This window comes from Festucalex cinctus, chromosome 6 (assembly GCF_051991245.1).
Source record: "Festucalex cinctus isolate MCC-2025b chromosome 6, RoL_Fcin_1.0, whole genome shotgun sequence".
Lineage (NCBI taxonomy): Eukaryota > Metazoa > Chordata > Actinopteri > Syngnathiformes > Syngnathidae > Festucalex > Festucalex cinctus.
Window position 1 is genome coordinate 1,463,595 of NC_135416.1, and position 27,328 is coordinate 1,490,922.

The window sequence follows — 27,328 nt, forward strand, 5'->3', positions numbered from 1 at the left end:
TCACAGCTCAGCTCCAGAAAAAAAAGGTGAGCTGTGATTGGTCGTTGCCTGAGCAACTGTGATGTCATCTTCAGTCGACGGCAGGTGGCAAAATGGCCGCCCCGCTGAGATGGATAAAAACGGCTGGATTTGGCTTCATAACTCATACTCCAAAAATGTCAAATTATCAGAATGTCATATTTAGACTAGTGAGATCAAATAGAACATATTATTGTCAAAAAAAAATGTTTAACTTGTGTCCTTGAGTCCTTTTTCCAAAGTCTCGGTGAGAACTACATTTTTCAATTCTACGTGAGAATGCATTGAAAGAGTTGATGTCGTTCTATTCCGAATTTACGAGCTCCATTTTTGTTTTACCGTCTCAAGTTGTAGGACCTTTCTGACAAGTCCGCATCTTGATCGGATCACGCCGTCAGCTGCTCACAATTCTGCTCGCCCACCAGACATCGGATCTTCCTCCACCAAGCCTCCGACAGATTCTTGATCTTGTCAGGAGTCTTCCTCTTGAGGCTCAGTCTCTGCGGCCGCTCGCCGACGCGGCTGTCGTCACCGGCGCCAAGATGGCCGCCGCCACCGCCGCCGCCGCCGCCGTCATCCTGCGGCTGTTGGATGCTGGCCAAGATGGCCGAATCAAAGGCCTCCTTCAGGTTCTTCTGCGTCAGCGCCGAGCACTCGGCGAAGCCGGCGGCGCCCAGCTGCCGCGCCAGCTGCCGGCCCTCTTCCGAGGCCACCGGGCGCTCCCGGTTCCGGGCCAGCCGGATCAGCACCTGGACGTCTTCGCGCAGGTCCAGCTGGGTGCCCACCAGGACGAGCGGCGCGCCGGGACAGTGCCGGCGGATCTCGGGCAGCCAGCGCCGGCTCAGGTTGCGGAAGGAGGCGGGTCGGACCACGCTGTAGCACAGCAGGAAGACGTCGGCGTTGCGGTAGCAGAGCGGGCGCAGGCGCTCGAGCTCGTCCTGACAAGACGCAAAACCGGATCAGGATCACTTTGTACATCATTGCAATTCGGGGTGTCGAAATTAGGGCGTTAAATGCGGGAACGCTGAAGCATTCCCACATACGTTATTGTAATTTTTATTCTCCACACTTTTTTTGGAATCAAACAACTCCCATATAATATTTCCGTTTTACACTGTTCAAATTTCAACTAGCTTCAAAAATTGATGCCTCCTGGGATATATATTGTCTGATTCCACATTCCATTCATTTTCAGAAATGGAACTTTTTCTAAGTATCACTTTCCACGCCCACTTCCATACATATAACTTATCATCATTACCAGGTGTCTGATACTGCTCGGTGGTAAAGTCGGCAAAATGCATTGCCCAGTAACCAGGAGATCATAATTTCATAATTTATCTCACAATTGACTTCATAAGCGTTACACATGCATTCAAATCTTAGCATTCAACATTCCCACGCAATTTCTCCAGAAATTTCACTTAGTCTAGTTTTGAATTTCAAGTTCCTCTAATGTCTCTAATTTTTTTCTTTTTTTTTTAACGTTCGATTAATGACCGCCCCTTACCTCGTAAGCAGCAGACACGTCCATGTGAATATTTAGCAGTAATAAATGTAATAATAATGCATATATTTGTGGAGACTGGGGTCAAGTTGTATTTTAGAATTTTAAAAATGTGCAGAATTTCACAGGTTACTTCATGTTAAAGATTAGATAGCTCTTTTACCAATGTCGTACAAATGCAATTATGCCATCTCGGTGCAGAAAATGACCCCCAACACAAAATAATATCACAATCCTTTTTTTACAGTACAGTGCACTATTTTTTTTTAACTTAATTTTATGAATTATTATGAAATTACTGTGATGACCGTCAATGACTAAAAGATGCAGCCATATTTCTATTAGTTTCACATTTTTTCCCACTTTTACGTTAAGAGTATAAAAACTTAGAAAAAAAATATTTTATTGTACAAAAATCTCAAACAGAAGTTGGGGAGCTTCAAGTAACTCACCAATTACTCGCTGCTACGACAAACAACTATTACTTACATTGGTAGATCCATCACCAACTCCCCATTTCTATCATGACGGCACAGACAATGGAGGACAGGAAAATGGACATTAGAACGGCAGTTGTCAGGTGAGAAAGCGCACATACGAACGTTTACCTGTCCTGCCGTGTCGCACAGCTGCAGTCGGACCGGCATCCCGTCCACCACCACCAAGGCTGAGGACACAGCGGAAATGCTCGCTCAGGCAAGCTCAAGCTAGGCTAGGCTAGGCTAGGCTAAGCTATCTCTGGCTTAGCTAGCTCAGGCTAGGCTAATTCACTAGCTCATGTCAACATAGAAAAAAAAAGATGTTTAACTCCATTAATTAAGTCAGAGCAGTAGGTGATGGCGCCTATGTGAACGGTGATAGATTTTTGACCCATCAGGTGATTTATGACAACAGACACATTTAATTCTTATTTTCCAAGTGTTTATTTAACAGTTTTATGGCATTTGGATAGGGTAATCAAACTTACTAATTGGTGTCATAAATCAATCCGGTTAATAATGAGTGTGATCACTCAGTCTGGTTATAAAAATGTTATTAATAGGGGGTCATACATTTATATTGCTGATAATCAAGGTCATAAATCTTGATGGTTAACAATGGGGCCATGTATCATTATAGTATAAAATAGTATAATGGGGTCATAAATAAATCTGATTATTATAGGGATCATAAATCAATCTGGTTAATAATGGGGTTGTCTGAAATGAATAAAATGAATAATGCGGGGCATAAAGCAATATGGTTAATAACGGTCATAAATCAATCTGTAAAAAATTGAGGATTAAAAATGAAGATGCTTATTAATGGGGGTCACAAATGAATATGGATGATAATGAGCTTCATACATTTATCTGATTATTATGGGGTTGGTTAATAATTGTCATAAATCAATCTGGTAAAAAAAAATGGGGGATCAATAAATCAAGATGTTTTTTAATGGGGTCATAAAACAATTTCGCTGCTAATGGAGGTCATACATGATTATTATGGGGAAAAAAATAAATCTGCTGAAATTGGGGATAAAATTTTCAAGATGTGGGTGATCAAAAATTAATATGGCTGATAACGTGGTCATAAATCCATATGGTTAACAATAGGAGGGTCATGAGTCATGGGGGCCATAAACTAATCACTTTTTTTTTATTTATTTTTTTTATATATATATCTATAAAACATCTGACTAGATGGTTGTAGGGCTGAATCGGTCCGAAGACTGACAACCAGCGTACCTGTAAAGTTGTCGAAGGCAGTCGGCACGTATCTGGCGGGGTACCCGTTGGTGGTGTAGCTGATCACCAGGCTGCTCTTGCCCACGGCGCCGTCTCCCACCAGCACGCAGTTGACGCGGCGCTCCGGCGCGGGGCCCGAGCGCCGCCGCCTCACGCCCAAGTGCAGCGGGAAGTGCAGGCGGCGGCACGGCGGCGGCGACGGCGGCGACGACACCGGCAGCGACACGCGGCGAGCCTTGAGAGCGCTCGCGTCCCCGGGTAGCATTGCTGGAAGACGGAACGAGAAAGGGGAAAAGAAAATGAGGATGACGGAGGAGCCGGCAGTGTCAGAGTGCGAGCATCTTCCTGCCCTCCACAGGTGTGAAAACGCCGAAGGTGTTTCTCCGGATTGGCGTTCTGCCGTGCGCGCGCGTGCACCCGCGCTAAGGAGCTTATGCGGGATGTGCACGCGCTTAGCAAAGCATTGCAACGTCAAACGAGCATGCTTCTACTATATTTATAAAAGCTTACATGTCTATATAAATATTGTCGGGGTATATGGTGAGAAAAATGCTTCAAGGCCACAAAATAAAATTGTGCGGAAATTGTTTTGACATGATCAGAGGTTGAAGTTGACATGAGTGGAGATGTGCACGTGAATTTGGGTGACGAATCGTAAGCATTTCGGCGTCATTAAATGATGTTTAGCTTTTGTACATTTACAGTTGTGCTCATACCATTTTAATATCATGTAGTACATTTTAAACATGAAGACTGTCCTTAAATAGAGAAGTTTTTTTTTTTTTAAATCGTATACATGAATGTTAATATACAGATTGTACCACATAAAAGTCTTATATAAATACAAAAAAAGAGTGGTACGATGAAATGTAAACGTATATTGTACTTTTGGCATAGCTACCACTAGAGGGAGCCAGCGCATCAATACCAGTAAAACTACCAGTAAAAAAAAATAGTGGTGAACAATAATTGTTACAGATGACGTTAGTTATTTAGATATCAACTACAGAAATGTAAACACACTGTAGTTCACCTATAAAAGTGGCATTTTTGATGTATATAAGTAAATTGATTGCTACAGAACTGATATTATTTATTTATTTATTATTATTATTTATTTTAAAAAATATCAACCTAGTATTGTATGAATAATGAAATAAGTTCAAATATATAATGTATAAGGGGTAGTAGATAAGTTTTTAACTTCTTCCTACTCCCTTTTGAACATGTAAACTGTGAGTTTTTTTATTCATTTATTTTTTTCTTTTCTTTCTTCTTTTCTTTTTTAACTCTTGTTTCTCTGCTGTTTGTATGTTTATATGTTCAATAAATCAAATCAAATATCAACTATCATTTTTCCAGTTCTATAGATAAACTACATTTATATAACTGTTATATATAGTTTTTATTGCCTATATTGATCAACTGTACAAGCATCTATCAAATGACATTGATAACTTCCGGTACAGGTATAAATCATGTAACAGTTAAGTTAATCATTTAACATATGATTTTTATGAATGTCTACAATACAACCGAGTTATTTATTACTTGTACAGCAGATATCAATAAAACAAAGTGTATCTATGGAGTTGTTTCCGCGCGCGTTTACCCTTCAGTCAACACGTCAATAGCAGGTGAAATGATGTGGCGCCCTCATGCGGCCAACACCTGTCAATCCAACAGCAAAAATTGAGCTCCTGTGGCTAAAGCCAAACTATTCCAAGGTTTTTACATCCTGGGCCTGGATTCCCCAACCCTGATAAAAAAAAAAAAGGGGGGTAAGTTAAAGGCAAAAAAAAATAAAAATAAAAATAAATGCAAAACTACCACACTGGTTCTTTGCTTTTTTGCACCAAGCGTCAACTAAAGAAGACTTGACGCTCCAAATACCACCAGAAATGACAAACACGAGGCCACCAATCTCGCTCACTTTCACGCACACAAAATCGCATGAAAAAAACAAAAAACAAAAAACCCTTGCAGGCACGCAGTTGCCATGCTAGTCATGTACACGCTTCCTCCCCTTCATCTGATCAAATCTCATCACAATCTGTGCAGAGCAGGCAAATACATGAACTCAATTTAGAGATTACACACACACACGCTCGCGCGCGCACGCGCACTCCTCCTCCTTTGCTCTTGCCCTCACGTCTCTCTTTTCTTTTTTTTTGATGGGATCAGCTGAGAGACGCTTCCCCGGGGCTCCCTGGGGAGGAAGGTGGCGGCGGTGGGCCTCCATAGTTATGGCCCCGCGGCCATCTGTCAGCGTGCGTATATTGACGCAGCCTCCAGAAGGCCGCAACATGTGCGCATTTAAATGGAGAGCGCAACTTTCCCAGGACACGCGGGCCTGACCCCGCCAGCCGCCGTACAGCCCCGCCCCCCCCCCCCCGCCCTCACCGACCCCTCCTCCACCGTCACACGACCATGAGCGCCACCCCCTGTCGGACTCCGCCCACCTGCTCCTCCCTGCGGCCATCGTGATGGATCTCCACCTTGCGTTGAGGGTCTGATGCTGGCTTTGGATTCTTACAGGTCCCAAAGCACAAAAAGACAACAAAATAAATAAATAAAATAGGAAATAAGATTCCAGGCCAGGGAAAAGATTCTAGTCCTGATAGAAAGAAATAGCATTCAGAGATGGTCCCAGTACTTAGTTTTTAAGACTTGTCCCCAGTGAATGTTTCTCGTTTATGAGGACCCAGTTCTGAGAGATGTTTCTCTTCCCAAGTTAATGTTTTAGTCCCAGTTCTAGTCCCAAGAGAAAGTTTTCATACTGAGACCCAAGTGAGTGCTCTTTTCTAAAGAGAGGGTGCGAGTCCCCATGCCGAGGTTCTAGTTGAGAGAAAGTTCGAGTCTCAAATGGTTGTTTTAGCCCGAAGCGAAAATTCTAGGCCAGCGTGAAGGTACTAGTCTAGAGGGAAGGTTCTTGTCCTGAGAGAACATGATAGTTATTTTTAATTGACTTTTTTTCCCTTTTCTATTTTTGTACTTGAATCGCAATCCAAAAAACTTTGCCTGAGAGGCAGTGGATGGGAAAGCCATTTGAGGTCAGCTGATTGGTAAAACTGATTGTGTGTGTTGGGGGGTGAGAGGTGGGGGTTCTGGGGGGGTCTAACAGGATCGGTCTTGTGTCTTGGGACAACAATGGCGGCAGCAGGGTCTTTTGCTTTGTGGCTCGGTCAACAGGCGTGTGCCACGGGTGTCGTCTCGCCCTTAAACGCCCCCCCGACCCAAGCCCACGCCTGCTGTCCGAGCCACCATGAGAACGCCAACCCCCGCCCCCTCCCTTTGGAGCCGGCCCCTTTTGTGAGGGGCGTGCCGCTTCTTATCAAAGATTGACAAGCCATCGTTACAATCATCATTAAGATGGCGGCACAATGGAGCGTGCGAGCGGGAAACACACTGACAACGCTGCATGGTGCGTGTGTTTGGGGGGCGGGGTTGATGGAATAAATACATTTAAAAAAAAAAAAAACGCCAATGAGGTTTTGGTAAAACGGGGCTGGTGAATTGGACGGAATTGTTGAATTGAAAAATGACAGTTTTTCATGTCGTCGCGTCGCAACAAATTTCACTAACCTTATCTGCGACGTGCGAATCGCGGCAGACTCGTCTTGACACGCTTCACATTCACTTATTCTGCTATCATGTATATTATATGATATGATATCCGATATGATTGTACTATTTTTTGATGTATTACGTGGGTTAATGACAGATAAGTTTGTCTGGTATTGCCCATTTTATGAATTATCATGTGGTGTGACAAAAAAACAAAAAAAAACAATTTGAGAGTTTTATTTTGAAAAACATTTAAAGGCATGAGTTTGGATCATCTACAAGACAGTTCAAGAAGCTATGTGAGCAGCTATCAGATTTGTATTGTCTCAAAACTATGTTAATTAAAAAAAAAAAAAAAAGTTCTGCTTCTTAGCAACTGGTAAGTAGTGGTCATATTTGGACAACATGACCTGAAAGAAAAAAAAACTATGAATTTTTTACTACAAATATAGATTTTTATTACAATTTAACTTGAAAAAAAAAAACAAGCTAGCTAGCCACCTAGCTAGCTTGTTTTTTTTATTTTATTTTTTAGATAGCTAATTGCTAGCCTTATAACTTTGATTTAAGATTTTAGATGAATGTGACCCTAAATTAAAGATGTCCTATAGATAACAGTAAATGTTATTAATAAAGATGAAATATTTCATGCGTTTTTGTTGTTGTTTCTTTTTTTATAATAAATGAAGCGCGCTTGGTCTGGTGACATTCTTAACCCACGTAAAAGTGCTGGTGACAATTGTGGTGACAGTCACATGTTCAAATTGCTAGCAAAGCTGTTGGACTGTCATGACTAGGGTCATGCAAGGGTTATGGGTACTGGCATGACTAGGGTCATGCAAGGGTTATGCTTAATTTTATGACTCGGGTCATGCAAGGGTTATGTTTGGGTCACGGCCGTGAGGTCAAGTGTCTGTTTTGAACTGATGTAACCAGCATCGACTTTCAACTGGTATTACGCTATGTGATGTCAGGAATCTTTAATCTCTTTACTGGTCAACAGCCAATCAGATAATTCCATTTCAGTCCTTTTACCCACATGTCTAGCCACAACCAATCAGATCGATTCACTGTCTACATAAGCCGGACTGAGGAGTGTGTGTTTTTGTCGGATTATTACCTCTGTTCCTCTGTGCAACTCTGGTTGTTTCTCGTCCTGATGTGAATAAATTGTTGAAATCTTATTTGTGTCTGCGGTTTGGGATCCGACCTCAGCACATTTTTTTTTATGATGGGGCTGAAAATGGTGGGAGGAAGTGAGTGTGTGTTGGGGGAGGGGGGGGTTGTTGTGGGGCACATGACGCTGCAGCAGTGGCAGCTGGCGGCCCAGCTTGCAAGGGCCATCTCGTCACAATGGAGAGCCTTCCCTCGGGGGCCAGTGATTTAGGACAGGGCTCTCTGGATCTGGATGGACCGGCCCCCGGAGAGACCGGCACCCTCCTCCTCCTCCTCCTCCTCCCCTCTGAAGCCCCTCCCCCCCGCCACCCCAGGCTCCTTCCTCTGTGCATCTCAGCCCCCCCCCCTCCCACCGTTGGATAAGCTCTCTCCAGGGACGAGGAGCATTCCTGAGGTGTAGCGCGCTAAAGGCGGGCTGGACACAATGGGGCGGGGGGGGAGGCGTCGGAGGGGCGGGTCCGGGACAACAGGTGCGTGTGGATCCTCTGTCCCGGCAGCGGCAGCGGCAGCTGAGAGATAGGAACGGGGGGCGATTATGGCGCCATTAAAGCGGCGCTGCCCCAGCGATGGGCTGTCGCACCTTCGGGAACAAAAAAAAAGACGGCTTTTCATGTGTAACCTGGTCTGCCGACAACCGCCACCCAACCCCCTCCCCCACCCAGGCCTCCCTTTCATCCACACGGGTCCAGGGAGCACCTGCCGCCCCCGAACGGCCTCGGGGCCTCCAATTGGGGTCCCGATGGCCACTTATCGCCAATAGTTCGGTGTTTTAGAGCCACATACAGGACTGTCTCAGAACATTTGAATATTGTGATAAAGTTCTTTTTCTGTAATGCAATTAAAAAAAAAAAAAAAACTCATACATTCTGGATTCATTACAAATCAAATGAAATATTGCAAGCCTTTTATTATTTTAATATTGCTGATTATGGCTTACAGCTTAAGAAAACTCAAATATCCTATCTCAAAATATTAGAATATTTCATCAGACGAAGTAAAAAAAAAATGCCATAACAGTCCTGTATAAATAAATAAATAAATAAATACTAAATATATATATATATATATATATATATATATATATATATATATATTTGTGAGCAAATGTGTGAGAAGAAAACTTGTAAAAGCGATTCTTCATTGCAGCAAATGTATGATCACTTATTTACAATTATTCCTACATCCATACATGCAGAATATTCACTATCGCTGCATGAGAAAAATGGCCGTCCGTCCCGGGGAATGACCGATCGATCGAGCGACACACGGTCGTTCAAATCCATTCTATCCATACGCGAGTTGTAGGCGCAACACCAAAATATCCGATCCCGCCTTTCACGAGTTCCTCCTGTGAAAATTGCGAGATCTCGGGAGACATTTTGAGAATTTGGCCTCAGAACACCAATGACTCGAAATAGTAGCCAATTAGCTTGTTCACCTGTGGGATGTTCCAAACAGGTGTTTGATGAGCATTCAGAAACTTTCTCAGTCTTTTTTTTTTTGGGACGTGCTACACCCATAGAATTCTTAATGATTATTTGCTAAAAAAAAAAAAAAAAAAAATTATCAATTTGAACAATGAATATCTTTTCTGTCCTGTAGCTTTTTTTTTTTTTTTTTGCTCTAATCTATAAATTCTTGAATACAAACACATAAAGTTAGTCCCCAAATCCCAAATATAGACTTGAAAGCTGACGACGCCTCTGGACAACCTTGCCCGCCTCATCGTTGCCCAACCTGGCACCGCCCACTCCACCGCATCGAAAATGAGCAGCAGATTGTTTGGGAAAGCCACTCCACGATATTCCGGAATCACCCCGCCTGTCCTATCCTGGCGGGGGGGGGGGGCATATAGACCGTATTTGGTTACTGCAACTCCATTGTGGGCCCGCCAGGCTCCCATGGAGGCTTGAAAAGCTGCTTTTTTTTTTTTTTCTTATTGGGAGGGGGGCAGGTGTGTACATCTGTTCCAGTCAAGGCAGATGCTCGTGGTTAGGATGGAGACGAAGAGTCAACACAGACAATTCACGCCTTCCTTCACGTACAATTCGCATCCACGTCACCAAACCTGTTTCACAAAATCTATTTGATTTATCTCTTTTATGAAACACATTTTCCGTCAGGTTGTCATCTAAAGAAGTTGTGACAGATATCTGTTTTCGAATGCCAAGAGTAAAGTCATAAATTCAATGAAAGTAAAAACTAGTCCGAAAAATATCTGAAAAATCCACTTCAGTACACAGTGGACTGTGTCTTCCCACTTATCAAAAAGTCTCCCGCGTTCCTGCGCTGCAGTGACGTCATCCTGAGGTTTTGCTAAAAAAAAAAATATCTATATATATTAATAATAACAAATTATGTGTGTAATTGGAGCGTGCTTGGCACGCTTTCCAAAACATTGGCACGCGAGTGCTCTCGCACAGGCCACGCCTCCTACGCCGAACTTTCTTCATGAATATGCAAATGATGAGCGGGACTCTCGAGAACACCCGGAAGTGGTGGTCCACTGACACACAAGGTTTAAGAAAAAAAAAAAAAAGATATATAACGATGAAGCGTCCTGTCTGCTAGTACGCATGCGCGTTACTAGGAAGCGTGACATCGATTGTCAAACATCAGCACGCGTGTATTGATACTCCTCCTCCACACCCCTCCCATATATGATCGATATCGTGTGATAGGCGCCGTGTTTACGTTCCCACGAGTGACCATGTGGCGTCTCCTTTTCGGGGATAACCCCCCCCCACACACACACACACACAAAAACCTTCCCACTCCCCTCACCATATGGCCCCTGAGGGCCCATACCGTTACAGCTCCTTAACATGCTTGCAGTCGCCGCGGCAGCCCGCGCCGGACATTGGATCGAAAGACGAGATTCAGTCTCAGGGGCTGAGGTGGGGGGCGGGGCATAAACGTAGTTGGGGGGCGGAGGGATAGTGGCAGCAGATGGCGTGCAAGGGTCTGTCCGCGTCTGAAGGCGTGTCGTGGTCCTTCGCTGAACACCCACAAGTGCTGTATACACGCGCCCTCTCTGCCCCCCCCTCCTCTCTCTCTCTCTCTCTCTCTCGCACGCACACCCACTAAACTGAACACTTTCACACACATAATCTCGCACAGTAACATACACGTACACGAATTGACCCTCACACTCTCAAAAACACGCACTCACTAGCGCTTGGACAGGAACCGGAAGTAAAAGCGAGCCAACAACTGCGAGCGTTTTTCGCCTGTCCACTGTTGTGATTAAAATACATATGTGTACTGTATTTAATAATAAAAAAAATACTCCCACAGTTGACTGTTTTTTTTCTCACTCGGTGATAATCTCGCCTACCCTCACACTCTCAAAAACACGCACTCACTGGCGCTTGGAGAGGAACCGGAAGTAGAAGCGAGCCAACAACTGCGAGCGTTTTTCGCCTGTCCACTGTTGTGATTAAAATACATACGATGTGTACTGTATTTCATCTAAAAAAAAAAATAAAAAAAAATAAAAAAAATAGTCCAACACTTGACTGGCTTTTTCTCACTCGGTGCTGCCGCCGAGCCGCGGTTTTCTTTCCTGCTCTTTAACAACGCACTCAACGATCACTTCCGGTAGCATTACAAAAAAATAAAAGCATTTGAGTGAACAAAACATTACATCCATCACCCGGATGAGGTAAGCCAATATGTGACGTCACGCTAAACAAACAAACAAACAAACAAATGGTCGGGCGTTGGGTCTGACGTTACAAATGACGCTCACCGCACCCGGGAGGGACGCAATAACACTTCCCCCCCTCCCGCACCGACGAGCACGCGCCAGATGTGTGCATGCGCGTGCTGGGGGGGGTACACGTGTGTTAGGGGGTGGGCGGTTGCTGGGTGGGGGGGGGGGGGGGGGGGGGGGGGGGCTGCCTGCCTAGGCCGAGCGCGCCCGTGCTGTTGTTGAGAGAAGAGCAGGTGCGAGCTGAATTAGCATACAGCTGAGGGGGAGGGTGGTTGGGGCCCAAGTAGGGACGGGCGGGTAGAGTGGGTGGGGGGTGGGGGGGGGGGGTCTCCTCCTTGGCTTGCGCACACACAATGGTGCAAGTTCCCCCTCATGTTGGCCACGCGAGCCTCACATGCGCACGCGCACACGTTGGTGGCAAGCAGGAGTTCGTTTTTGCTCCCAACTTCGCTAAGGAATGTTTTCCACCAAATAGGAAGAAGAAGAAGAAGATGAGGAGGAGGCGGAGGAGGGAGAGGAAGATGAGGGGATGAAAACAATTAGGCAAGCTCACAGTTTGTGTGCCAAAGAGTGTGCGCAATGCGGATGAGAGTTTCCCCGTTGAGGCAACAAACTTCTTTGGGGAAGTTTGAAGGCAACAAAAGGAAAACATGAATAAAACAGCGAGTCCCATGTCAGCCGCTCGTAAAAGTTTTTTGGATGATCTTATCAAGTGTACTACAAAAAAAAAAAAAAAGTTTTCTATTTGAAAATATTTCGTCCAGTGTGCAGTCAAGAAGAAGGCAACAAAATGAAACACAAGAGTCACATGTTGGCTGATTAAGAAGTTTGGCAGATCTCACCAACACCACAAAACTCCTCAAATGTAAGGAAAAAAAAAAAGTTCTTATTATTATGATTTTACATCCGTTATCATGCAGCCATGTTGTTGCTGGAGAAGCACGAGAACAAGTTTGAAGGGTACAAAAGGAAACAAAAAAAGGGGACAACTACTTTGGAAGCTTGAAAGATCTCAACAACCACACAAAACTCCTCAGAAGTTACAAAAAATGAATTCCATAACTTTCACTGCGCAGTCATGTTGTTACCGGAGAAGAATAAGAAATGTGAAGGCAACAAAATGAAATAAGAGAAAAAACATATACTGTATGTTTCAACTATTTAGGACATTTGGAACAGGTCATTTTTTTTCATTGTATAGCCAAATTGTTGCTGTAGGAGGATTTAGGAGAAGTGTGAAGGCAGCAAAAGGAAACTAAATCATGCGTTGAGTTGAGAAAAAGTCTGAAGGCATCAAAATGAAACAAAGTTAAAAACTACAAACTCCTCAAAAGCAAACAAGATCCACCCCCCATATTTTTTTTTATCTTTCATTGTGTAGCCATGTAGGTAATAAAAGGAAATTAAAATAGTCATAAATCAACCAATTTCAACTTTTGAATATCTCATCAACACTAAAAAGCTGTTCAGAGGAAAAAAAAAATCCATTAAGTTTCATCTTTCATTGTGTAGCCATGTTGGCTGTTTTTAGGTGGATGAGAACTTTCAAGGCAACAAAAGGACAGGAAAAATAGTCACATATGAACCAATTTCCATTTTACACTTTCATCATTCAGCCACCATATAATTGGAAACAAGAGCAACGCATATTTTTTATCTTTCATTGTGTAGCCGTGTTGCTTTAGTAGGACGATAAGTTTAAAGGCAATGAAAGGAAACTAAAATAGTCATAAATCAACAAATTTCAACTTTTGAATATCTCATCAACACTAAAAAGCTGCTCAAAGGAAAAAAAAAATCCATTAACTTTCATCTTTCATTGTGTAGCCATGTTGGCAGTTTTTAGTTGGATGAGAAGTTTAAGGGCAACAAAAGGACACAAAAAAAATAGTCACATATGAACCAATGCCAACGTAAACAAGTCGCACATTTCGCACTTTCCTCATGCAGCCACGATGGAACAAAAGGAAACAAGAGTCACGTGACGTGCCAACTTTTTGCAAGTCACAAAAAAAAAAAAAAAAAGTTTCATATTTCCTACATCGTCCGACCAACGTGCTGGGAGGGCGAAGGGGCTCCTGCACGAGGGCCAGATTTGGGGGCGCAAAGGAGGAGAAGGAGAAGAAGGAGGAGGAGGAGGAAGCGGGTTCATTTGCATGTTATTAGCATAGCATGTATATAACCGGCTGCGGGCGGCCGCGGAGAAAAGAAGAAGACGACGAAGACGAAGACGAGGACAGACAAGAAAGGAAAAGAAAGGAAAGGAAAACATGTTGGACCTTTCGTCAAGGAAAGCAGAAGGCCGCCTTTGTTTGGGATTATAACCACACTGGAACACTTTTTTTTTCTCCTAATATAAATTATTAGTAATTTATTTATTTTTAGTTGTTAGAATTTTCAACCTTTCATCTTGGGTGAAAGTTTGGGGATTAACCGTCTCGCTGTGCTTTTTGTTTTTTGTTCGTTTTTTCTCCTCTCCGGGACGCGCATGCGCGGTGGCGCTCGATGAGCCGCTCCATGCATCTTCTTGCCGGGCCCGTTTAAATTATTTATTTATTTGTATTTATTTATCATGTATTTATTGAAGATGCTGCTGGGCGTGGCGGTGCTGGCCGCGTTGCTGTGCCAGGTAAGTCTCAATCCGTTGAATTTAGAATCCTCCAAATGAGGATTTGGGAGTCGGGGAAAAGTTGCTAAAAAGAGACATTTCGCTTCGCTTCTTTTCGTCACTCACGCGCGACATTCAGGGCTCGTGCTCGGGCGTGTTCGAGCTGCGCCTGCAGGAGTTCCTCAACAAGAAGGGCGCGCAGGGCAACAGGAACTGCTGCGGCGGCGGCGGCGGCGGCGGCGGGGCCGGGGGGGCCCCCTCCTCCTCCTCCTCTTTCTCCCCCTCCTCCTCCTCCTCGTCGTCAACGTCCGCTCAACAGTGCGCCTGCCAGACTTACTTCCGGGTGTGCCTGAAGCACTACCAGCCCAACGCGTCGCCCGAGCCGCCGTGCACGTACGGCGGCGCCGTGACGCCGGTGCTGGGCGCCAACTCGTTCCAGGTGCCCGACGCCATCCCGGAGAGCTCCTTCAGCAACCCCATCAGGATCAACTTCGGCTTCACTTGGCCGGTAAGCGGGAGGCGGGGCGAAAGGGGGGGGGGGGGGGGCACATGTGTGGCGTGCCCCTCCGGGGCTTAACGTGCTCCTTGGAAAGTAAATCACTCTCATCAGTTTAAAACCGTATCGCGTCGTCTGATGTTGCCTTCAATAAAATCAGAAATCACAGCTTTGTGTGCAAAACGACGGATCGATGGATTTTGTTCAAAGTGCCCTGAAATGTACCTTATTTCTTTCTTTTTCTTTCTCTTTCTTTCTTTCTTTCTTTCTTTCTTTCTTTCTTTCTTTCTTTCTTTCTTTCTTTCTTTCTTTCTTTCTTTCTTTCTTTCTTTCTTTCTTTCTTTCTTTCACAGTCACTCTCTCTCTCTGTCTTCCCTCCCTCTCTCTCTCTCTCTCTCTCTCTCTCTTCCGTCTCTCTCTCTCTTTCTCTCTCTCTCTCTCTCTCTCTCTCTTCCGTCTCTCTCTTCCGTCTCTCTCTCTCTCTCTCTCTCTTCCGTCTCTCTCTCTCTCTCTTCCGTCTCTCTCTCTCTCTCTCTCTCTCTCTCTCTCTCTCTCTCTCTCTCTCTCTCTCTCTCTCTTCCGTCTCTCTCTCTCTTTCTCTCTTTCCATCTTTCCGGGTCAAGTCGAGTTCCTCTTGGCTGTCAAGCGGGCGGATGGAGTCGAAGGGAGGGAGGACGTTTTGTGTGTGGCCCCTCCCAGGAATGACGTATGACGCTGCTGACCAAACCGTTTTGTCTCCTCAGGGGACCTTCTCGCTCATTATCGAGGCACTGCACGCTGACTCCAAAGATGACCTGTCCACAGGTAACAACAACAACAACAACAACCGGATCGCTCTCGGGCTGTGATTCTTTCATGTGCCACTAGAGGGAGCCCACACGGGCACCGGTGCTGTTTGACAAGCTCCCAATGAGCAAACATCGAGAAACCACAAAATGTCAAATGCCTCCTCCTCGCCCCCAGAGAACCCGGATCACGTGATCAGCACCATGAGCACCCAGCGCCACTTGACGGTGGGCGAGGACTGGTCGCAGGACCTGCACACGGCCGGCCGCACCGAGCTCAAGTACGCGTACCGCTTCGTGTGCGACGAGCACTACTACGGCGACGGCTGCTCCGTCTTCTGCCGGCCCCGGGACGACGCCTTCGGACACTTCACGTGCGGCGAGCGCGGCGAGATCGTGTGCGACGCCGGCTGGAAGGGCCAATACTGCACCGAGCGTGAGTACGCGCGCGCATGCGCACAAGGGAAAAAAAAACTCATTCACGAGATGATTCACTGATGATCCAAAATTTTAAACAGCCTTAGCTGTCACAAAGCAACTTTACAGAGTCCGTTGTATGTCCAGAATTATCTAAAAATAGAGATTAATTTAGATCAATTATGAGCGTGCGGCTTCCATGAGGGTAATTCCGATTGTGACCACAGGGGGTCACTCTCGTCACGTGTAAAGTTAGTTGCCGGAACAAAACTTGTGCGACACCTAAAATAAAATTGGCATAAGTTCATTTTTAAAAAAAAACGAAAAAAAATATAGATATCACTTCATGAACATATTTTAGTCCGTCAGATAGATTTGCAGTGCATAAATTTGCCTTAAAGTAAAATAATAAATGAGAGCCGCTGCCATCTATTGGAGTGGATGTGCAATTACACTATAATAATTGCTCCTCCAGGTTAAGTATAACAAAAATTATAAAATGAAAAAAAAAATTACACTACATTCCAGTAGCAAAATTGGTTAGAAAATAATAATAATAATAAATACATAAATAAATAATAATTGCTCCTACATGTCAAATATAAAAAATGTTTACAAAAAAATCAGAAAAAAAACATGAAAAGGCAAAAGAAAATAGGGGGAATATTAAAACTGTGAGAAATAATATGAAAAAAAAAATTGCCTTCGGGAGTTTTCCCATTTCCACGTTTACAATCCAGGTGGGTGTTTTTTTTTTTTTTTTTTCACGTTGTGGCAAAATAAAAATGTTGAATCAGGAATAAAAAAAAAAAGTACTTCAAAAGTTATGATTGGAAGCAGGATGTGCCGTTAGAAGGGAACTTTTTGGGGAGTGAGCACCCCTTTTAGCACCCCCCCCCCCTAAAGCGCCCCCCCCCCCCCATGTGACACACGCACGCTTGATTTATTCCAAGGAAAGTTTTGGGGGTGAATAATGTCACGCGTGCCATAAATTGACACGCATGCCTCGTGATTGGCTGCCACTGCTGCTGCTGGTGCTTTTGGGGGGGTCGTTATTGTTTGAAGTGGGCAGCTGCCGGCAGCCGTCAGACAATGGAGCAGCTGTCGCACGCTGGCAACACACTCGCCAGCTGTCCACTCTTATCTCGCTGGGAACACTTGTGTGCGTGTGTTTAGCATGAATGGAAGAGTTTCGAACCGCAGCTCAGAAGAAAAAAAAAGAGAAAAAAAGAGAGATAGAGGCTGGGGGGCGGGTTCAAGAAGGATGAGGATCGGGGGGGGGGACACACACACAGAAGCAGAAAAAAAAAGCCCTTGTTTTGTGCTGCCTGCCCCATTAAAAAAAATAAAATAAAAAATAAAACTATTAAACCAAAATGTTTATTATTATTTGTGCTGTCAAAGTTAAAGCGTTAACTAATTAATTAATCACAAAAAATTATCGCATTACGTTAAAGGTAGCACAGGTTGTGTATGAACAATAAACATAACATGCATTTAATAAATGCTTGCATGTGACATTCAGAATATTTGCTCATGTCAAACGATTGGGGTCATATTTTTTTCCCACTTTAAATTACGCAAGTAACGTAACTGATTAGAAAAACAGGAGGATGAGACGTCCTTTTAACATTTTAAATGCCGAAAAAATTAACACATAAGAGGTGCATTTTACATTTGGCGGGCAAAAAATGTTGATTAAAAAAAAAAAAGGCGATTAATCGCGATTAATCAAAATTTTAAGATGTGATTAACTCATTCACTGCCTTTGACGGAAAAAGACGTCAAATGATGCAATGCATTCTTGCTGGGCTGGCAGTGAATGTGTTAATCTGATTAAAAAATTGAATCGTTTGACAGCTCTAATTATTATACTATTTATAATAATTTATTTATAATATTATATTTATAATATTGTTTGTATTATTGGGTTTATTATTGGTACTAAATTATATATATATATATATATATATATATATATATATATATATATATATATATATATATATATATATATATATATATATATATATATATATATTTTTTTTTTTTTTTTATTATTTTTATTTGATATTATTTATTTATTTATGTATTTTATTTTTTTTAGCCATCTGCCTGCCAGGCTGCGACGACGAGCACGGCTTCTGCGAGAAACCCGGCGAGTGCAAGTAAGGTTCTACCTCAGCTCGAGGGGAGGGGGCGTGGCCACGACGCACACTTACCGCCGTCCTCTGATTGGTCCACACAGGTGCCGGGTGGGCTTCAAGGGGCGCTACTGCGACGAGTGCATCCGCTACCCGGGCTGCCTCCACGGCACCTGCCAGCAGCCCTGGCAGTGCAACTGTCAGGAGGGCTGGGGGGGTCTCTTCTGCAACCAAGGTGGGCACCACACCTGGCCAAAGGCCGACGTTCAACTTCGACTGATGGAACCGCGACATCATATTCCGAACATGCCATTTTGAACGCCTGAAAACAACAACAACAAAATGATGCATTATCAGGGATTCGGTTCGGATCGCAACACTGCCACCCGGTGGATTTCTGGTGGAACTGAAACTACCATCAAATCCCTGTTACAATTTTCATTTCTGTATAATATGCCCCACCCCTTCAATTTATTTATTTATATTCACAGGATTTTCCAGTATATAGTTGTTTTGCTATCTTAACTCATTCACTGCCATTGACGGAAAAAGACGTCAAATGATTTTTTGCTGGTCTGGCAATGAATGTGTTAATAAATAACTTTAAAAAAAAAAAAAAAATCAAAGTGGCCCTTGCAGCTTTCTATTTTTCTGTATGTGGCCCTCAGAGGAAAAAGTTTGGACACCCCTGCTACATTATATCAACAATTTATAATTGCTTCATTGATTTTTACCATGTTTAAAAAAATAGATTTAATGTTGTAAAAAAGTGATTAGCTTATAAGGACATGTGTGAAAGTCCGGTCCTGACATGTTTTCGAGGTTTCCCTCCTCCAGCACACCTGACTCAATGACAAGGATCATTTTCAGACTCCTGCAGTTTGCTGATCTGATGAGATGATCATTTGAATCAGTTGTGTTGGACGAGGGAAACCTCATAAAAAAATGCGGGCCGGAGTGCTGCATTGTTTTTAGAGGTTTCCGTCCTCCAGCACACCTGACTCAATGACAAGGATCATTTTCAGACTCCTGCAGAGTTTGCTGATGAGATGATCATTTGAGTCAGCTGTGTTGGACGAGGGAAACCTCTTAAAAAAATGCAGACTCGAGTCCTGTATTTTTTATGTATTTATTTTTTAAGAGGTCTCCCTCTTCCAGCACATCAGATTCAATAACCAGGATTGTTTTCGGGCTCCTGCAGAGTTTTCTAATCAGATAATCGTTTGAATCAGCTGTTTTGGACGAGGGAAAGCTCTAAAACAAAAAAATGGGGGCCGGAGTCCTGCATTTTTTTTTCCAGAGGTTTCCCTCCTCCAGCACACCAGATTCAATAACCAGGATTGTTTTTGGGCTCCTGCATTGTTTGGTGATGAGATTATCATTTGAATCAGCTGTTTTGGATGAGGGAAAACGCTTAAAACAAAAAAATCGGGGCTGGAGTCCTGCATTTTTTTTTTAAAGAGGTTTCCCTCCTCCAGCACACCAGATTCAGTAACCAGGATCATTTTTGGGCTCCTGCATTGTTTGGTGATGAGATTATCATTTGAATCAGCTGTGTTGGATGAGGGAAAACGCTTAAAAAAATGGAGGCTGGAGTCCTGCATTTTATTTATTTTTTTTAGATATTTCCCTCCTCCAGCACACCAGATTCAATAACCAGTATTGAAAATGGCTTCCGCTCTCTGACGATGGAATGTTTTCCGGATGTACAAACTAAAAAGTGATTTCAGGAGCCGCATAAAGTGATGCGGGGGGCCCAGATTTGGCCCCCGAGTTTCGAGTTTGACACCTGCGCATTTGAGATTAACAGTCATCATCTGTAAAGCCAATTTAAAAGCTGGAAGAAAGTCATCAAGCAAAAGTCACTTGAAACAAACTCGATGCTCGCTCGCTCATCATGTTCCAGCTGTGGCCTTTGATGGGCGAGGGGGGGGGGAGGAGCCAGGTGGGGGGCGCAAATAATTGACAAAAGCGCCGTCCAGCGGCACCGGCAAACATCCCTAATCCGCGTGTGCGTGCGCGTGCGCGTGTGCGTGTGCTGTGTCCAGATCTGAACTACTGCACGCATCACAAGCCGTGCAGCAACGGGGCCACTTGCAGCAACACGGGCCAGGGCAGCTACACGTGTTCCTGCCGGCCCGGATTCGCCGGCGCCAGCTGCGAGATCCAAGTCAGCGAATGCGCCGGGAACCCGTGCCGCAACGGCGGGAGCTGCACCGTGAGTCGCGCGCAAAATCAAACGCGCGCAAAAACACCTGCAAATACATGGAAAAGACATTTCAATCGGACAGATCGGGATTTTGTTTGGTTTTGTTTTGTTTTTTTAGGTCGATGCAGATATTTGCTCCAATAAAATTCAGATAACTTGATTCAACTGAAAATATATAATAAAGGAAATACTTGTATTTTTTTTTAGTCCTTAACGCTTTCAACAATCAAGATGTAAATTGACGGCAGAACATTTGACGGGTTCCGATCATTTGATCGATTGGATTTGTCTGATTTTGGGATGGACAAACCGGCGGTTTCTGTCCACACGGACAATTCCTCGAACCACACCCAAAAAAATAGAAAAGTAAAAAAAAAAAAAAAAAACTAATTTTTTAAATTTATTCCTTATATTATTTTATTCATTTAATTTCATACGTATTTTATGGTGATTTATTTATTAAATTTTACAATTTATTATTATAATTTTTTAAATGATACTTTTTAAAGAAAAATGAGGAATTGGGTAAACCAAAATATGATTAAAAAAAATATACATATATTTTTTTAAATTATACTCTTTTTTTTTTTTTTTAACAAAAAATGAGGAATGGGGTAATCCAAAATATAATTAAAAAAAAATATATATTTATTTTTTTTAATTATACTTTTTTTTTAACAAAAAAATGAGGAATGGGTTAATCCAAAATATAATAAAAAATATATATATATATTTATTTTTTAAATCATTTTTTTGTTTAAACAAAAATGAGGAAGGGTGCAATCCAAAATGTGATAAAAAAAAAAATATATATTTATTTTTTAAATCATACTTTTTTTTTTTTTAAAACAAAACATGAGGAAGGGGGTAATCCAAAATGTGATAAAAAAAAAAAAAAAAAGTCACTGCAAATCCCTGTAGTTTGAAATTGTAATATCACCATTCACCAGTAGATGGCAGACATGTTGTGCTACAATACGAGTAGGCCTAATCATTTTTTTTTGGCAGATTTGGAATGATATGCAGGACAAAATATGGGGGCGGAAAATGTGAACTGAGTTCATCATGTTGGTTTCTTGTTCAGCAGTTTTGTGCTGTCCTTGAACGGACATTTTTTATTTTTTTTAAATCGAGAAAGCGCAAAAAAAAATAGTCCGTGGTGGTTATTTTGTTGTTTGCATGTTGCTGTTAGGTTAGGAAACAAATGTTTTGCTAGTTATATATAAAAAGAATGAAAAATAACTAATATTGGCAAATAATAATAATAATAATAATAATAATAATAACATTGGCAAATGAAATCTGTCCAACCATTCATTGGTCAGACCCGAACAAAACCACAAAAAAAAAAAAAAACACTAGTTAACACACCTCCACAAACAAGCAAATTGCCATTTTCCGCCGCGCCGGCAGATTTTAACGCCGCCGTCTCCCCGCCAGGACTTGGAGAGCAGCTACCGGTGCGAGTGCCCCCACGGTTTCTACGGCAACAACTGCGAGCTGAGCGCCATGACGTGCGCCGACGCGCCGTGCGCCAACGCCGGCCGCTGCGCCGACCGCCCCGACGGCGGCTACTTCTGCCAGTGCCCCGCCGGCTACGCCGGCTTCGCCTGCGACAAGAAGATCGACCACTGCACTTCCGCGCCTTGCTCCAACGGTCGGCGCAAAACACACATTGGCTTTTTTTGGGCATCAACAAAAGTCACACAATTATGGATCAAAAATGGACTGAGACACTTTTATGGGTCAAATTTATTTATTTTATTTTTTTTTAAATTTATATATATAAATATATAAAATGACCCAAATTTGTGTCAAATTAACCCAACTTTCTGGGTTGTTTTGTAAAGAATGACCCCTTTTTTTTGTTTGTTTGTTTTTGGTGCAGAACAGCCCAGAAAGTTGGGTCAAAATGACCCAAGTACATTTTTTTGTTGTTGTTTTTTTGACAAAATGACCCAATTTTTGATTAAAAACAAGTTGCATTCGATTTAGCCAAGTCGAGGATCTGACGCAAATTTCTGGGTTCTTTTATACCGAATTAAACATTTTTTTTTTGTTGCAAACCAATCCAGAAGTTGTTTTATAGAAAATAATCAAATTTTTGACCCAAAGGTTGCTCAAATTAACTCAAGTAGAGGATCTGACCCAACTTAGGTTTTTTTTTTTTTGGTTTATTACAAAATGACCCAATTTTTGACTCAAAGTTGGGTCGAATTGACCCAAGTAGACAATTTGACCCAACATTCTTTTTTTTTGTTGTAAAATGACCCAAACTTGTCCCAAATGTGAGTCAAACTGCTCCAAAGAGATCTGACCCAACTTTGTGAGTTATTTTTTTTTTTTACAAAATGACCCAATTTTTGATTAAAAAAAAAAAAGTTTGGTCAAATTGACCCAAGTAGATTTTGTTGTTGTTTTTTTTACAAAATGACCCAATTTTTGACCTCTTTCTGACCCAACTTTCTGGCTTGCTTTTTACAAAATGACCCAATTTTTGATTTAAAAAAAAAAGTTGGATCGAATTGACCCAAGTCGAGGATTTGACGTAAATATTTGGGTTCGTTTTTGTTTTGGTTTTGTTGTTTTCTTGGTGCCAAAGAACCCAGAAAGTTGACCCAAGTCGATGATCTGCCCATTTTTGAGCCAACTGCGAAGCCCTCAACACACCATTCCGACGCGGCGCGATTCCCTTTCCGGAAGCCGGCCCTGACCCTTGACCCTTGACCCTTCCCGTTTGCGTCCTTAGGCGCCCGCTGCGTCGACCTGGTCAACTCGTACCTGTGCCAGTGCCCGGACGGCTTCACGGGCATGAACTGCGACCGCGCCGGCGACGCGTGCTCCTCGCGCCCCTGCCAGAACGGCGCCACCTGCCGGGACGGCGCCGGCGCCGGCGGCGGCTACGCCTGCGCCTGCCCGCCCGGGTACGCCGGGCGCAACTGCAGCTCGCCCGTCGGCCGCTGCGAGCACAACCCGTGCCACAACGGCGCCACCTGCCACGAGAGGAACAACCGCTACGTGTGCGCCTGCGTCGCGGGCTACGGCGGACGCAACTGCCAGTTCTTGCTCCCCGAGCACGCCGCCGTCCGGGGCTCCGAGGTGCCCTGGATGGCGGTGGGCTCCGGGGTGGCGCTGGTGCTCCTGCTTCTGGCGGGCTGCGCCGTGCTGGTCGGGTTCTTCCGCTCCAAAGCCCGACGCGACGGCTTCGGGGAAGCGGGCGGCGAGGGCGAGACCATCAACAACCTGACCAACAACTGCCAACGCGGCGAGGCCGCGCCCACTCCGGGGGTGAAAAACATCAACAAAAAGATGGACTTGTGCAGCGGCGGCGGCGGGGGCGACCCTGACGAGGGGGCGTCGCCGGGAGGGCGGAGCTACCAGGGCCGCCCGCCGCCGCCGCCGCCGCCCGCGGACTTCAACCTGGTGCGCGAGGTCAACTACGACGCCGCGTCGGAGGCGGCGTGCGAGGACAAGTGCCGATCGCTGGACTCTTTTGAGTTTGAGGAGAAACACAGCAAACGCTTAAAATGGTAAGAAAAGCCGACGCCCACAAAACAGGGTTATTCGAGTTTGGGAATTTTTCATTTGAGCTCGTTTTGAGTATTTTGTTTGTATTTTTTTTTATTTAGTTGGGTTTTTATTAGTTTGAGTTATTTAATAAATGCTTTGTTTTCGTTTAGTTTTAGTATTAGTTTGAGTTTTTTTTTTTTTTTAAATGTGTATCATTTGTACGCAATATAGATTTGTGAATAATGATCATGCTAATTGCTGCAGAATGGAAAAAGATAGAAATATTCTTCCCGCCCCCCCTTTATGAAAGAAGAGACTTTAATTTTTCTTTTGGTAGGTTCCATGTTTTTATAGCAATGGAATCTCCGTTTAAAAAATAGATTGCAGACCGATTATTACAATTTGGATGCCATCACGTCAGCAATTCATTTCTCTTTTCTATGCTCTGGAATTTATCGGATCAAATTCCATATTTGTGCAGGAGCCAATCAAAACTTGACATTTGCCACAGTGGCAAAATCTAAATATTTTTTTTCTCCCTCTCTGCAGCGATACGTCGGAAAAAAATAGCCCAGAAACGTCCGCATGTGCGGACAACAAGTACAAATCCGTGTTTGTGATGTCGGAGGAGAAGGACGAATGTATAATTGCAACCGAGGTGAGTTGTTGACCCGTCTTGAAGGAAGCTTTTAGCTTGAAGCAGCTTGTCGGGAAACGCTGCTCTTGTCCCGCTCTGCCCCACTGTCATTAATAGTGGCGTCCCGCAGGGTTCCATTTTGGAGCCCGTGGGATTATGAAATCCGCGACCCTTGTGAGGAGTAAGCGGTTAAAAAAAATGGACTGGACAATGCGCTTGACCAACTGTGCCACCGAGCAGTATCAGACACCTGATAATGATGATAAGTTATATTTATGGAAGTGGGCGTGGAATGTGATACTGCGAAAAGGTTCAATGTTTGTCCTATTCAAAATGGAATGGGGAAAAGTTTTTGTTTTGACCGCTTATTCCTCACAAGGGTCGCGGGGGGTGCTGGCGCCTATCGCAGCTGGCTCTGGGCAGTAGGCGGGGCTAACACCCCGGACTGGTTGCCAGCCAATCGCAGGGCACAAAGAGTGATATTACAAGTGAAATTGTGCAAATACTGTAAGTAATGTGGAATCAGACGATATATACCTCAGGAGCCGTCAATTTGTGAAGCTTGTTGAAATATGAACAGTGTAAATGTGAAGTATTATGTGAGAGTTATTACGCGGCAAAAAAAGTGTGGAGAATAAAAAAAAAAAAATCACAATAACATATGTGGGAATGCTTCAGCATTCCCACAACTAGACTAAGTGCAATTTCTGGAGAAATTGCGTGGGAATGCTGAAAGCACATTGAGAGATGAATTATGAAATTCTAACCTCCTGCTTACTGGACGATGCGCTTGACCAACTGTGCCACCGAGCAGTATCAGACACCTGGTAATGATGATAAGTTACATGTATGGAAGTGGGCGTGGAACGTGTACGACGATATATAACCCGGGAGCCGTCAATTTTTGAAGCTAGTTGAAATTTGAACAGTGTAAATTGGAAGTATGATGTGAGAGTTATTACGCGGCAAAAAAAAAGTGTGGGGAATAAAAACCACAATAACGTTTGTTACTGTGGGAATACGTCAGCATTCCCACAACTGGATGAATTCCTAACTAACGGTCGGCATGCGTGCGTTTGCAGGTGTAAAGGGGCCGGCGACGGGCTGGCTCATTTTGCTGTATGGGAGAGTTTTTATGCTCCCGGATGAGATGCTGCTCGACGCTCGCTGCTGCTGCTGCTGAGACCTTTTGACTGATATTCAGACTGAGCTGGTTCTCGACTGGAAACGTCGCCGGCCTGCCGGATAGGAACCGGCGGGGGTCGTTCGTGTAAAGGGGAACACACAAAAACAAACAAAAAAAATGTCAAGTTTACGGTTGAACGTAAACGGCCGCTTAGCTTTTTCTGTTTTGCCTCTTTGTCGGGCATCGGGGGGGTTACAAATGAAGAAAAATATGAAATGGACAGTGGGAGAATTTTTTTATTTTTTAAAGGCGCCAAGATAGGATTTTTGTTGTTGTTTTCTTGCAACATTTGCACCCAGGCTTTTTTCTCAAACCCAGGAACCGCATCGAACGGCGGATGTTTGGCCATACTGGCCTCTTTGTAAAAAAAAAAAAGAAAAAAAAAAGAAAAAAAAAATTTTTGCCCTCCAATCCGCCCGTGACAAAAGTATTGTTGTCCTCTTCTTACTCGGAATGATTTCTCAACACAGATTGTCCTTTTTTGTAACGGAGGAAAAAAAACAAGAAAGTTATGATTATTAATTATGATTTAATTTAAGTTAATTTAATTAAGCATTTTGTGTTATTCTTATTTCATATTGTATATTTGTGCTCGTTTGTCAGGATTATTATTATTATTATATTATAAGTTGATTTCTTTTAACAGATATTTGCAAAAGGCACTTCAGGTCAATTTAAAAAAAAAAAAAAAGAAAAAAAAAGTTATTTAAGAGGGATTGTGCTGTACATTGTCATCTTTTTTTTTTTGCTCTTTGTCAAATGAAGGAATTAGCCACGACTATTTTTCCAAATAATAAAAAGATGCGAAACGTCCCGGGCTGGTGTGGCCTCGTCCGTCTGTTGTCTTGGCGCCCGCGGCGGACATTTGAATGGACGCTGTCGCGCTGTTGGCCGCCGCCCCGACTTGAAAGCGTCTCCCTGGAGACAGAGAAGTTGCGCTGGGGGGGGGGGGGTGATGGGGGGGGTCTATTCATGCAAGACAGTGTCCCTCCCGCCGCTACATTTAACATCAACAATGGTCGGGGCCTCTCAAGTTGGGAAAAACTTGGGAAAATTTTTTTTTGGCTTGCACAGTGCTTGGAAGACGCTGAAAAGATTTTCTAAAGCCTCATAACTCAGGCCGTCTCCCTCCTCCAACACACCTGAATCCTAACATGATTGCTGTAAGGCTTCCGCAGATTTTCCTGGCAAGCCGATCATTTGATTCAGGTGTGATCGAGGATGTAACAATAACGGCGATATCGCGATATTAAAATTGCCACAATATATCGTCGTCATGTCACGATATTAAAAGCAGCTGTTAAAAAACAAAAAAAAACAAGTCAGTTTGATTTCCATTTTTGCAGTTCTAGCACCCTCTGGTGGCTACTTTTTTCTTTAGTACAGTTTAATTTTCACAAGGCATGTTTTGGCCCTTCTATGTTTCAAATCCACACTAATGCTCAAATTATAATATAATGTATTTTTCAATTTATTATTATTTTTTTGGGAATTTACAGAAGCGTATTGCATTCACTTGGGGGAAAAAACTTTCTGACAAATTTTTTTTTTGGGGAGCTTTGCTTTTTTTGAGTAATTTTATTTCTGTTTTTCTGAATATTTGTTTCTGTTTTACTGAATATT

General features: G+C 43.4%; 2 protein-coding genes across 7 annotated transcripts; one reads left to right on the top strand and one right to left on the bottom strand.

Moving 5' to 3' along the window:
- Positions 1–58: 58 nt before the first annotated feature.
- LOC144020769 (cell division control protein 42 homolog) lies at positions 59–18,469 on the bottom strand. Of its 5 annotated transcripts, none has more exons than XM_077524554.1 (5): positions 18,242–18,469; positions 3,256–3,522; positions 2,134–2,192; positions 2,015–2,044; positions 59–956 (listed from the first exon to the last, which is right to left on the bottom strand). In XM_077524554.1, exons 2-5 carry the CDS (start codon positions 3,518–3,520, stop codon positions 405–407), a joined length of 906 nt encoding a protein of 301 aa, XP_077380680.1. In that variant the 5' UTR covers positions 3,521–3,522; positions 18,242–18,469; the 3' UTR covers positions 59–404. The 5 variants fall into 5 exon arrangements, with proteins under 5 accessions (XP_077380680.1, XP_077380679.1, XP_077380677.1 ...); XM_077524553.1 differs by lacking the exon at positions 18,242–18,469 and adding an exon at positions 14,448–14,862; XM_077524551.1 differs by lacking the exon at positions 18,242–18,469 and adding an exon at positions 11,364–11,451.
- Positions 13,831–26,302, top strand: dla (deltaA). Of its 2 annotated transcripts, XM_077524546.1 has the most exons (11): positions 13,831–14,342; positions 14,461–14,829; positions 15,561–15,621; positions 15,781–16,038; positions 18,127–18,187; positions 18,268–18,398; positions 20,212–20,381; positions 21,813–22,029; positions 23,122–23,902; positions 24,432–24,540; positions 25,602–26,302. In XM_077524546.1, the coding sequence occupies exons 1-11, from the start codon at positions 14,286–14,288 to the stop codon at positions 25,605–25,607; spliced, it is 2,220 nt and encodes a 739-aa protein (XP_077380672.1). In that variant the 5' UTR covers positions 13,831–14,285; the 3' UTR covers positions 25,608–26,302. The 2 variants fall into 2 exon arrangements, with proteins under 2 accessions (XP_077380672.1, XP_077380671.1); XM_077524545.1 differs by lacking the exon at positions 25,602–26,302 and having other exon boundaries at positions 24,432–24,552.
- The last annotated feature ends 1,026 nt before the right edge of the window (positions 26,303–27,328 follow it).

Bases quoted from the DNA above. Each gene is read 5' to 3' on its own strand.
- LOC144020769 (XM_077524551.1), bottom strand. From the start codon at position 11,448: ATGTATTTTAATCACAACAGTGGACAGGCGAAAAACGCTCGCAGTTGT. The intron at 3,523-11,363 runs GTGAGTGCGTGT...TCCGTCTTCCAG, and splicing joins CGGTTCCTCTCCAAGCGCCA to CAATGCTACCCGGGGACGCG. The intron at 2,193-3,255 runs GTACGCTGGTTG...CTGTGTCCTCAG, and splicing joins TGCCTTCGACAACTTTACAG to CCTTGGTGGTGGTGGACGGG.
- dla (XM_077524545.1), top strand. From the start codon at position 14,286: ATGTATTTATTGAAGATGCTGCTGGGCGTGGCGGTGCTGGCCGCGTTG. The intron at 20,382-21,812 runs GTGAGTCGCGCG...TCTCCCCGCCAG, and splicing joins GCAACGGCGGGAGCTGCACC to GACTTGGAGAGCAGCTACCG. The intron at 23,903-24,431 runs GTAAGAAAAGCC...CCCTCTCTGCAG, and splicing joins CACAGCAAACGCTTAAAATG to CGATACGTCGGAAAAAAATA.